This window comes from Hippocampus guttulatus, chromosome 3, assembly GCF_054856545.1.
Source record: "Hippocampus guttulatus isolate MCC_2025c chromosome 3, RoL_Hgut_1.0, whole genome shotgun sequence".
Classification (NCBI taxonomy): Eukaryota; Metazoa; Chordata; class Actinopteri; order Syngnathiformes; family Syngnathidae; genus Hippocampus; species Hippocampus guttulatus.
The window spans coordinates 25,656,200-25,668,661 of NC_141263.1; the positions used below are offsets into that span (position 1 = coordinate 25,656,200).

Here is a 12,462-nt window from a genome sequence, read left to right on the forward strand (position 1 = left end):
CCGCAACCACTATTGTAGCTTCTATTCTATGCGCCTTATAATGCGGTGTGCCCTAGATATGAAAACAGTTTTAAAATAGGCCATTCACTGAAAGTGCACCTTGTACTCCCATACATCTTATAGTGTGGAAAATATGGTGTACATACATCCAAAACTATGGAAATTGCTTTAAAAACAACAAGGTCATCAGCCTGAGTGGTGTGTGTGTGTGTGTGTTGATTGAGATAACAGGTGGTTTGGACACAAACAGGATCGTGTTAGGTCGGTGAAGGACTTTTGTCCTGTCAATCTAGACAGTAAAAAAAAATAAATCCTGTAATTCTATCCTGGTGACACGTATGTCTAGGGCCACAACCACACTTCTTTACGTACAAAGAAGGAAAGCTACGTTTGTTGTCTAGTCTCTCACGCCTCTCACTGTGATCCCTGTCATTACAAAAGCAACAGGAAACGATACTGTCCCAGCAGCAGTAACATGCCCTTTTCTCTGGATGAATGTTCACTTGTAATTGCACAGCCTGACCTACACAGTATAAAGTATCTACAGTGCACTTGAAAGTTGCAATCACAAATATTATTTTTAACAAAAGTACTTTAGTCAATTGGCTCTTATTTTATTTCCTCAAGGGGTTGCACAAAATAAAATCATCTGGATCCAGACACAGGCTTGAAGTGAATGTATGGTCAAGAAATTCAACAAAAACCCTATACAGTGATTGCTCCGAAGTTTGCACGCCGACCACTCAATTAGAGCAGGGGTGTCAAACTCATTTTTGTCGCGGGCCACATTGTAGTTACGGTTTGACCATATAAAGGTTTCATCACCTCCATATATTACATACACAGCGCACAACAATTTGATGAATAACTAGTTTCTAAAATCAGAATGAGAAATTTTGGTTCAGACTTTAGCAAGCATCATGGAAGTTGACATGCTTGATTTGCTTTCGCGGGCCACATAAAATGATGTGGTGGGCCAGATCCGGCCCCCGGGCCTTGACTTTGACACCTGTGAATTAGAGTGATCATGAGGACAATTAAGTATTCACGATTCAAAAAGATTTCGAGTTTGAGTCCAAATATTTCTGAAGAATTTACAGGCAGCAGAATAGATTGTTTTTCTTGCCTCGGTGTTTACCTTCCTCTTTTCTCTCTTGAAAAGGTTCAACAAATAGCTTGAGGGTGGCTTATTGTCTCACCCCGTACATAATGTATTTTTTTTCCCCCTCCCATGACGACACAAACTCAAGACAATGTTCCCAGTCTTTGCGGCTTTGCTTCTTTCTACCTCAGTCAGCCTGCAAATGGATGCTGGCTGGACACTTTTCCCAACAAATAATCTTTTGCAAACAAAAAAAGTGAGCCGAGCAAAGCCGATTATGGCTTTTCTCAGGGCATAGAAGGCTTTTTGAGAGAGAAACAGTTGTAATCCTTCCTGCGGTTCCTCTCAACACATGTATTCATAATTGTTTTGGCACGGCCGGTGGGAAAATAAAATGAGAATAAAGTACGGCTGTTTTTCACCTAATTACAGATTGAGTGGATGAGTCAGTCAAGAACGCACACGCTGCACTCCGAACACTATTTTGGGTTCTCGTACCTTCTTCAAAGCCGTCGCGGAAAGAGCCCGATCGGCTCATGGTGCGCGTCTTCTCATCCAGGGACATGCAAGAGTTTCTCAGCCGGTTGTCGCTGCAAGGGTCAAAGGTGACATCCTGGTTGGTCAGGCTGTTGTTACGCAGGCCGGTCAGGTTGATCTGAGCTGCTGACGTTGGGCTGGATGCTGTGAAAATGCAATCGTTAAATAAAAAAGTTTACTGGAATAAAATAATAACTTTCTGTGTTGTGACCACATGTGTCTAAATCTATTTGCTGGAATTAGACTCGCCTTGAAATGGACAGTCAGTTTCGATACTATGACAGGATTCCAATTTCTTTTCATGAGTGGCTGTGTAGTGTGTTGAGCGTACCAAGCTGTCCAAAATTGAAGCGAGTGCCGGAGGGGGAGGTAAGGCTGGAGCCAGGGGAAAAGGGGGAATTGCTGGCTGATTCCTGAAGCCCACTGGTGGAGTGGGAACGCAGCCAATCGCGGCCTTCCTCGTGGCCTCGCAGCTGAGGGGGCGGGCCATACCTGCAGCGAGTCCAAGTTTAATTCGGCTGTGATGATACAACACAGGAGAACAATGTGGATTCTGTTGACTGAATTTTAAGGAGTTGATTTGATTTGGAATGGTTTTTTTTATTCAAGTTTAGCAGCTGGAACCATCAGCTGAATTAGATGCTAGAACAAAGCATTATGGCATGAGCATGGAATTCTTCACGATGGGCAAGCGACCGCGTGGGGAAATAAGACGGCCTCCCAAATCAAACCTGTTAAATATGACGGTGAGATCCCTATGAAGACAAAGTAGCATGCCTCTTTGCAGAAGCACAACACAACCGCATGGGTGCCAAGTGCCAAACAGAACATTTCAAAACACCCCCAAAAAAACAAACAAGACTTGAGCACAAGCCCCGAGCAGTGAATGTAGACACAGGGCAACAGTACCGAAGACAAATTGGCAAATAGGAGCGAAAACGTGGAACATGGACCGGCAAGCAGGGGTGTCAGTACCTGAGTCCCTTCTTAGGCAGAGTGTTTCTGCCACAGAGTGGCCCACTGTAGGAGAGAAACACTTCAGACGGGGAAAAGAAAGGGGAACATGCAGCTGCTCCTGTCCAACACAGCTTAATAAAGTTGCCTACTTCAATCTCAAATTGTGTGTTTAAAAAACAAAACAAAAATTATATACTTTATATACACCGTTTGTCAACGCCACTAAAACTCGTGTGAATGTCACAATTAGGCATGCACCTTCGTGTTTTCACCACAAGGTGGCAGCAAAGAAACAGTTAAGACTAGAGTCGACCACGAGACACAAAATGGCACAGACACAAACAGGCGCAAATCTTACAAATGCCCATTTTCAACCACACATTTTCACAGCTACACGTTAAACTCCACACATTTTCCTTCCTTAGTTGCGTTTTACTTGCTCTGACGTGGTGGTGCCTCACAATAAGCCTAACACGCACACAGGTCCATTTACCTGTCCTGTTTCCGAGGCAGAGTGTTTCGGCTGAATTTAGGGCTCGCGGAGGGGGAGGAAAGAGGGCTGAGGGTAGATGGGGGAGGTTGGAGGTGTGGGGGGGGGGGCGACGCACAACAGACACAGAGAAAGAAAAGTTTCAGACAATTAAGCCCCAAATTGATGATCCTTTTCGAAAACTATTCAACTGTAAGACACTTGGACAGTGAAATTAATGTTGGAAGAGGCTGATGTCACAGCCTCAAAGTTTTGTCTCCAGATGTTACCAGTTTGAAAACTGACATACCTGACACGGAGCACATTTAACTTCCTCTTCAATGACCACAATTATGTTACTGTATACACAGCAAAGCACTTTGTCTCTCTGCTGGAGTGCAGACAGAGGGCAAAGGAAATGGGACACTTCACCACTACAATTCTTGACTGGTTAAAAGAGTGGAAAACACATTTTGTTCCTTTACTTCAAAAACGGTATGAATGAATATAATATCAGGTTTGCAAAATGAATCGGGATATATGAAAGACAGGGTCATCATTTTGAATAATTTGTGCCGATAAAGCTTTTACATACAGTGCTTTAAGTGGGCCGGCACACAGCGGTACGGCGTGCCAGCGCTTTTCGATTTTCGCCACTTTTTATGGCATACCTGGACTTCACATTAGCCCATCTTGTTCTCTCTTGTTCAATTTCTCTCTTGCACCCTGTGATACTCATGGAAATCCTTCAGTCATTTGGATACCTCACAAAAACAAAAATGTTTTTTTTTTCCTAACTCCTGTAACAGTTCATTTGGCGTACGCCATCATTTAGACATGCCAAGGAAGCTCGAAACATACTCATACCGCAACACGCCAGTGCTGACTTAAAAATAAAAGCTTACCAAATAATCAATACATTGACGCCAATGCGATAGACTGAGTATGCTTTTATTTTGAACTTGGGCTGGCTTGACTAACCTTTTCGACATTTTGTTCGTGCCACTACGTCGTTGCGACCAACGTCAACACAACGGCAATCCAAAATCATATTCAACTGGTGATTCAGGAGGCTAAGAAACCGCACGATAATAAAGCCGCCATTTTATAATGTGGCGCAAGTCTCCAGCGTTAGCGGCTAGAGTGGAAACATCTCGCAGCGTGCGTGAGACATGAGGTGCAGTCAAACATTCACATTCCAAACTCAGACAAAAAAAACCAAACAAACAAAACAGATTAATTAACTAATTAAATAATTAAAATTTATTACGTAATTAAGCACTTTATTAATTATTCGTTTTATACAGTATGTGATGTACAGTATATTATATTTATTCATTTGTTAATTAATGATATGATAATGATATGCTGTTAGCCACCGCCTAATTTACCTTGCAACAGTTGAAAAAGGGATTAACTGGTACTTATTTTTTTCCAAATTAAAGCACTGAATACATGAATACAGTATACATTCAGCAAGTACTTCAGCGGTAAACGTGCACAATCTAATTAGCACCATAATATTAAAAATAAAATATTGACTTCACAAAGGTAAAGTGCTTTGTTTTAATTGATGCCATCAGAGCTGTGTTAATTTAATGTTCATGGTGTCCAACGATTGCATTATGTTGAATGCTGATGCGAATGGTTTGGTCATGATGTTCAGCTACGTGACAATGCGCTGAACTATGTGCAAGGCTGTATTCCAGTATGCTTTTATAAAAAGTGCCCGAAATGTGCACCACTTTTCACTCCTGCGCTCTCACCTTTCCGACATGCCCGTCTTGACGCTGCCAGTGCGGCCCAAGGCGGACACTGTGTCCTCCCTGTGGGTCCCGTGTCCTCCTCCTCCTCCCCCGGCACTGCCGAGGCTCATGTCAATGGACTCGCTGCTTGTGTGCATGCTGCTGACAGACGGGTAACCAACACTGCTCGTTCCGCAATGCCCACCCAGCGTGCCCTCCCTGCTCTGGGCGGATGAACTGCTGAATGTCGTGCCCCACGTAAGACTATTGGAGGGGCCGGTGGAGGAGTAGACTGAGCCTGGACTGGAGGCCTGTGGCAGGACAAAGATTTGTGTCAATGACTCTTCAGAATAGCAGAAGAATAAAAAAACCTTGACACGTCTCACAATGGAGAAATTCCCAAGTTACTGCAGCAAAGTTATGAAAGGAAGAAAGTAGAACAAAAAGTATAGACGCTGCTGTAAAGGCAGCCACTCTCGCAGCACCATCTTGAAGTCATAATAACATAAAAACAAAATAACACATAAGACCCGGAGACGGCTGGGATAGGCTCCAGCACCCCCCGCGACCCTAGTGAGGATCAAGCGGTTCGGAAAATGGATGGATGGATGGATGGACACAGACAGTCATTGAATCTTAACCACTTTCTGCATACTCTTTGTTGTTTGAAGCAGTTACGGATGAGAGAGGAGAGGACTAAAATGTCCTTTCATCAGTGAATTAGGGACATCATGCTGAAAATGTGCCTACGTCTGCTACAAGCTAAGTTTTGAAAGCAAAGTAAGAAGCTGTAGCGTCCATTGACGAAAAAAAGAGATTGGCCCACATTTCCTGTCCCACGTAAATCCGCTTCAATTCCAAGCTGCGAGCGTAATCCTCGATTGTTTTCAAATTGTAAAAAAACAAAACAAAAAAAATAGTCGACTCAATGCAGCACGTTCATTATGTTTACGTAGTGATAATGCCATTTGCAATTGTTTACGTTTAGGGCAGCGCAGGTGGCTTCACAAACAATGCTAGTCGTGTTGTTGGAAAATAGTACTTTACTTTTTCTAATGATCTCCTTCTAACCGCCGACCCGCCCCAAACCAGACGCTGGTCGGAGTTGTCACTTTATGACTCCCACAACTGCTGATGAAGCATTATGAATCATGTTAGGATTATTACAAATGAGGCATGCACAAACGTGTCCCTTATACCTTCAGGCAGTCAAAACGTACGCTTGAAATTTCCATCTTTACAGTCATACGCAATACAACTTTGTAGATCACATGACCCAACCTGGAAAACAGGTTAGTGGGCTTCCTGTGTCTGTCGCAATAACTAGCAGGAAAACAGGGTGGCAACAGGATTGTGGTGTATTTGGTTAGACAAAAGTTAAATCCGTGTGTGTCTTTTCTAGACAAATATGATATGATCGAAACATGTCACTCTTTAAGAATCAGTCTCGAGTACCTAAAACATTTCTCCAAGGAACAACTCACCTGTTCGCTGCCCAGCGTCCCTGTGCCGGACCCAGGGAGTCTGCCCCCGAACATGGGGCTGATGGTCTCATTGTCTACATCTCCCTGCCCTCCATCGGAGGACTCGAGCATGGTGGGCACATGATTCATGGTCGCATGAGGGTTGGAGATAACCGTGGAGTTTTTCATATTGTCTGCCGTCGTGACTGGTGCCTGTTTGCTGGTCTTTCCACCGAATAATCTGCCGTTTGAAAAGATATATATATATATATATATATATATATAAATATATATATAGTCAGGGATGGGCATGTGAAATGCTACAATTTCTTCATCAGTGCTGCTGGGGTGGGCCCACGTAGGACCACACACTTTGAACCAGAACATTTTAATGATGGACAAAATACGTGCAAAATATGCGCTCTTAATATATTTCATAATACACTTCTCAATGCATGTATAAAAGATTCACTGTCCTGTTAGCAAACAGCAAAGGTTTTGAAGCAACCAACAAAATCAAAGTGTAGGCTGTTAGTAGCCCATTCCTGATCGGGTCAATATCAATGAGCTGAACTGGATTTTAAATCTTTCTTGTCGACACAATTAAAGGAAGACGTCCTAACTCAGATCTGAATCACCGCCAACGCACAGAGTCATAACTCTCTCCTGTTCGTGCTAATCCTGGGTTAGAGTTAAATGCAGGCTATGTGTGATGGGGCAAGAACAGAAGCATGCAGCCTTTTTGAAGAGTTATCACTCCCTGACATTAATGAGGGCACAGTGTTGAAGTAAGACTCCCATTACGCAGCCCAACGCCCTCCTCGGACACATCGCCAAGGCTTTGGAGGTTTGGAAGCTGATCACTTGAGCTCAAGCTGAGTCTTTTACAATGACTCATTTGACCTTAACGGGAGATGTGTGAGGGCATATCAAACACGCCCACAGATGCGATGATTACTCAACGCTTCAATAGCAAGAGCACAAATAGAAGCCACTTAGCGTAGAGGCAGGCAGGACGACTGGTTTGCAGATATGCTAACCTGCGTAGCGTCGGTGACGGAACCTGTTGTCTTCCAGTAAGAGGAACAGTTGCTGATCCTCCGCTCCTGAAGTTGTCAGAATCTGAGACACCCTTCTCCCGATCAGTCTGATTGGCCAGCAGACCTGCGGAACCATTGGCCTTGAGGATGCCGATTGCATTTTTCCCATGAGATGTGACTGAGAGCACGGCGGCTTCAATGCTGCTGGTGGACGAGCGGTTTCCGTTGCGGGCAGCCGACCCTGAGCGGCCGGGCCTCGGGAGGCTGCGGTACTGAAGGGTGGAGCGGGCGCTTGCGGGAAGGAAGCCATCATCATGGTGGCCTAGCAGCATTCCCCCATCCTGGCCACCTGCCTTCAATCCTACCAGTGAGCGTACCCCAGATTTTGGAATTTTCCCCAGAGTGGCTGAGCCACTGGTAACGGTGGCGCCGCTGGCGGTTACCATAGCTACCATGCCGTGGCCCTGTTTCTTGAAGCCAAATGTGCTTGTTGGCATTCGGGAAGCATGTGTCTGGGGCTCTGAAAGGGTGTGCGTGAGGGAGCTGGTTGTCGATGTGAGGCTAGTGGAGACTGATTGTTTCTTTGCTTCATCCGTAGCGTCAGAGGGTGAGCGATTTAAGCCGTTCGAACGTGGAGAGAGACGTCCCTTTTCTGAAACCTTGACATCATCTGTCTTACCTGTAAGACATACGGTCAAAAAAAAAAAAAAAGAGATAACAATCATAAAAAACACAGACAAATAAAATGGCAGGGAAGAAGTCACACTCAAACCACTGCAGCCTGTGCCTATAAGAGTAAGATATTAAACAAAAACTAATACACTGGATGTATGTATGTATGTATGGATGGTTGGATAGATGGATACACTGTAGGTCAATAGTAAGGTTGGTAGGTAGGTTGGGAGGTAGCTAGCTAGGTGGCTAGCTAGCGTTTGGGAAGCACCTAGCTAGCTAGCTAGGTGGCTAGCTAGATAGATAGCATGCTAGCTTGCACAGTAATGGTCATTTTGCAGAAAAATAGTCCAGTTATAAAACATAACAAAAAACAAGAGATGTATCCAATTCAATTCCGGTCATAAGAAGGCCACTGACACCAACCCCTAAAGTAAAGAACTTCTTTAGATATTTGAAACGGCTTACATTCCAAAAGAATTGGTCATGTTCTGTTTTTGACCAGGGAGACCTTGAACAGCACGTCAATTCATAGATGACTAAATTGTCCACTGAAATAACTGCTTGACACCATCTTCTCCAAGAAGCCAGAAAATGAATCGCTCAGCTATACAGGCAAGGCTATCAAGTACGCAACTGACGAGGCAACAACATGACTATGATATAAAAATCAAATATGTTACCTGAACTGTGGGTTTTGACCGTGACAGAGCTTGCAGAGCATGCGCTACTCGTGCTTTTGGTCCGGGGGGGTGTCACCCCCACCTGTGTGCTGACGCCTCTCCTCCAGGACCCCGTGTGGGACACAGAGGCGGTCTTTCTCCCCGATCCGCCCTTGTCTGACTCATCAGACATGTCAGAGGGGTTTCGACGGCTCCACTTGGAGCCCGTCTCCATTTTGACCCCGCTGTCCGACCCCCCGTCTGGCCTCTTCACCTCGTCTCCCGACCAGGCCTGTTGCACTGCCGTGGACACCGACTGCTTCTCGGCATCTGTCACAGGCTGAGAATACACACGGACACGGCATGTCAGATTTAACACGGCCGAAGAAAGCATCTTTGATGAAAAGTTGCTAAGTTGAGCACTTGGTGAAACCTTTATGAGAAACGTTTTAAATAAATGTGAGCTGCCCATGACAAGGGTAGCAGGAATGGGTGCACATAATCATTTCAAAGTACAATCTGAGCAATAAACGATCATATTTGAATCTTTCAACGAGCAACGCATGTTGAGCCAATTTGATTTTCTGAGTAATTTAAAGCACAGCGGACATCGGTGGAAAATGTCTACGTAGCTGATTACGGTCATATTTACGACTTGTTTGTTGGTTTTCAAAACCGATGAAAAGTAGGTGAGTCAGTGCTCGACTAGAAATGTCATCCAACTTGACTGAAGTTGGCCTCTCTTCTCTAGTCTTTAAGCCGGACGCTAAATTACTGTTTGAGGAATGACAGCTGCTTTCAAGCTGTTCCTGCAGTTGCCACGGCAACGTTACGAAAAAGCACTAGGCTGCTCCGTCAGAAGACTATTAAAAACACACCGTGCGCGGCATGAAGCCCATGTGAAATATGTATTTCCAGATGACGCGGACTGCATTTAACCTGTCCTGAATAGTTTGCTCCTCCTTTTGATTTCTCTTCCAAGCCTTGACCGATGCGACAATAAACGCACTCTGCGTGCCCTTTCGGCCTTTTCTTCAATCCCTTCAGTGAACCAAAGTGGTCAAAGTGCATATGTTCGCGAGTTAATGCTATTGTCATAATTAGCTTGCGGGATCTTGTGCTGTAAAATGTAAAGTTGTGATGGCTCTGCCGACCCAAGTTACCTGCGTGCTGAGGCCCTTGCGCTGTGCTGCAGGTGTGTTGGCATAGGAGGAAATGGAGGAGCTGGTGTTGATGTCATCTGTGTCAATGTTGTCGCTGATGCCGCTGCTCACTGAGCTGCTGTCGTCCCAACTGGACAAATCACACGCAGGAAATGGAAATTCTTACGAGAACAGTATTGCCAACGAGTCCGAATATCAAGGCTGGAAGTTCGCCCTCCGCTCAGATCTTTGAAGGCAGATGCTACGAGTCATCATTCACGCACCTGACCCGATTTAAGAGAGCCATTTGAAGAGTGTCCCGAGCAAACTGGAAAAGAACCGTCCGTGTAGTCATGAATTCATCATCTAACATCCTGAGCCATACAATAATTGCAAATCAGGAGAGGGCGGAAAAAAAAGATCTGGTCTCTGGCTGCCTGGAGTTTCTTTCTTCTTTCTTTGTTTGCAAACTAAATGACCTCCGCTTGGGTGCGCGCAACACACACACACACACACACAAACACGCACACACAATCACGCACACTGGCTGAATAGGGTTGTCTATCATATGAACAAAGGCTCTTTGGAGGGTGACATCATGGTGTGCGCGTGTGTGTGTGTGTGTGTGTGTGTGTGTGCATGCGTGCGTGCGTGCGTGTGTCTGCATGTTTGGGGGTGTGACAAACTCAAACAGACCCGTCTGAACACAGCAAACACACAAGGATTTGATGTGGAATAAATGCTTAAATTTGTGTGTGTGTGTGTGTGCTGGTAATGGTTGGGATTCGGTGGGGAACAGGAAGTCAGGGTGGTTGGCAAACATGACTTTGAAAGAATCGGAGGGAGGCTGATGAGCATGATGGCCACTGAATAGTTGACTGCTGCGGAGAACACAGCTTTGTATTTGCAATGCAAGCCTCCATACAACAGTTTATATCTAAGACGGAAGCCACAAACCATTATTTGGATAACCCATTCATCAAGTCAATCTTTTTTTTTCAATTAATCCATGAATCAAAACAATTTTTTTCAATTAGTCAAGGAATCATATTTAAATTTTCCATCGCTTTACTAAAAAAAAAAAAAAAAAAAAAAGAAACCAACAGATTATTGTTTCAAAATCGACAGTGCTGAAAATGCAGGCTATTAGGTTTTGTCCATACCATGTCAGAAAACGTGCAAAAATCAATATTTTCTAAACGCAGACTTATTTTGATTCGACACAAAGGAACAGTCTGCTTTCATAAAGTATTCCAGAAATCAGAGAACATATTTACCTTTGTGGGGCTAAAATCAGAGTATTTGGACAACTTTAAGTTAAACACTGGCTTTATACGATTAACATAATGTCAAAAAGGTTTGTCCATTAATTGGATGTTTCATCAAAAAAAAAAAAACATTTAAAAAGACATCAAATCGATTCGCTGATTATCAATCATAATTAGCGATTAATTTGCTAAGGGATTAGTTGATAAATCGTTGCACCTCTGACAGATGTTTCACAAATTGCATTTGAAGCCTCAACAGTGGCTGCTGTGAACAACTTTGGCGGAATGAAAGCCGAGAAAATCTGACCATCCAGGTGGTTTCACCAACCGAAAACAGTCAATCAAAGGAGCGGCAGGGCAGCAATTCCGCAACCGTTTTGGCAATGAAAGCTTCCATGCAGGCTAAAAGGTGCTCGGAGATTTCGAGTGCCCGCAGTGAGAGCTCCCCACAGGGGGAAAGTCCCACACTGCGGAATGAAAAAAAAAAGACGCGCACAAACCCGTAAAGATCAAAAGACTTCCGGAACAAGACTGAATCAAAGTCATCTCTGGAAAGACTTTTTTCCTCGACAAGTGACGACGACTCTTCACATGAAGTTGACATACCTACACGCTGACACTCAACACATCTACCTGTTCAGGGTGCCTCGGTTGCCGTGGGAACCGCAACGCTGCAGAAAAGCGTCAAGCTGGACAGAAGGCTTGATGACTCCATGTTGCCGAGAGCCAAAAGTCTCGCAGGCTCTTCCCGATCGCTCTCTCTCTCTCTCTCTCTCTCTCTCTCGCTCTCTCACCTTGGCTGTGTTCCTAGATGGGGCTCCTTTGTCACTTGCTTCAATGATGCTTCATCCCTCGGGGACTGTTTGTCTCTCTCCGGACGATCAGAGAGAGACTGAAAAGGGGGTGCACAGCAAAGGGAAAGGACCTGCCCTGTTGCTCGTAACATGAGCCTCCCCCCCAGGACTGTTAACCGGTTCACTGCTGAGGTCGCGCCACTAATAGCGAACACCGACACACGCACGCAAACGCGGGCCAAGCCCCGAATGAGCCGCTTCGGCCAAATTCAAATCAGACGGCAACACAAGTCAAAGCCACATGATCACAGAGTGAAACTGAAGGACAATCCCTCATCCCGCTGTTGCCTCACTGCATTTTCCTGCTCTGGTGTTTGTGTGTGTGTTCGACTGTGCAATTTCCCAGACAGATCCACCCTGACATCCCTAATTAGAGATCGGGCTAAACGGCGTGGCCCAGCCCACAGCCTCCTGCTGGCGACGTTGCCCGCCAGTGGAGAACCAACCGAGCTCTTGACGGCCAATGACGGCAGACTGGGGCATTAACTGCAAGCTGCTACCGGGAGGGAGAACCACTGGGAAGCGGAGGACATGCTCTCATTGCTTTTCCA

The 12,462-nt window shown here is 45.0% G+C and overlaps 1 protein-coding gene across 2 annotated transcripts in view; it reads right to left on the minus strand.

Annotated features, from left to right (window-relative positions):
* nav2a (neuron navigator 2a) overlaps positions 1-12,462 on the minus strand; it is an 81,157-nt gene that overhangs the window by 15,718 nt on the left and 52,977 nt on the right. Inside the window, exons 12-20 of one of the 2 annotated variants that reach the window (XM_086107681.1) lie at positions 9,811-9,940; positions 8,669-8,987; positions 7,314-7,992; positions 6,295-6,514; positions 4,832-5,121; positions 3,090-3,155; positions 2,615-2,659; positions 1,971-2,131; positions 1,601-1,783 (exon numbers count right to left, since the gene is read on the minus strand). In XM_086107681.1, the coding sequence (XP_085963807.1) occupies positions 1,601-1,783; positions 1,971-2,131; positions 2,615-2,659; positions 3,090-3,155; positions 4,832-5,121; positions 6,295-6,514; positions 7,314-7,992; positions 8,669-8,987; positions 9,811-9,940 (2,093 nt within the window). The remainder of the gene's footprint in view (positions 1-1,600; positions 1,784-1,970; positions 2,132-2,614; positions 2,660-3,089; positions 3,156-4,831; positions 5,122-6,294; positions 6,515-7,313; positions 7,993-8,668; positions 8,988-9,810; positions 9,941-12,462) is intronic. The other variant, XM_086107682.1, reaches the window with a different exon arrangement.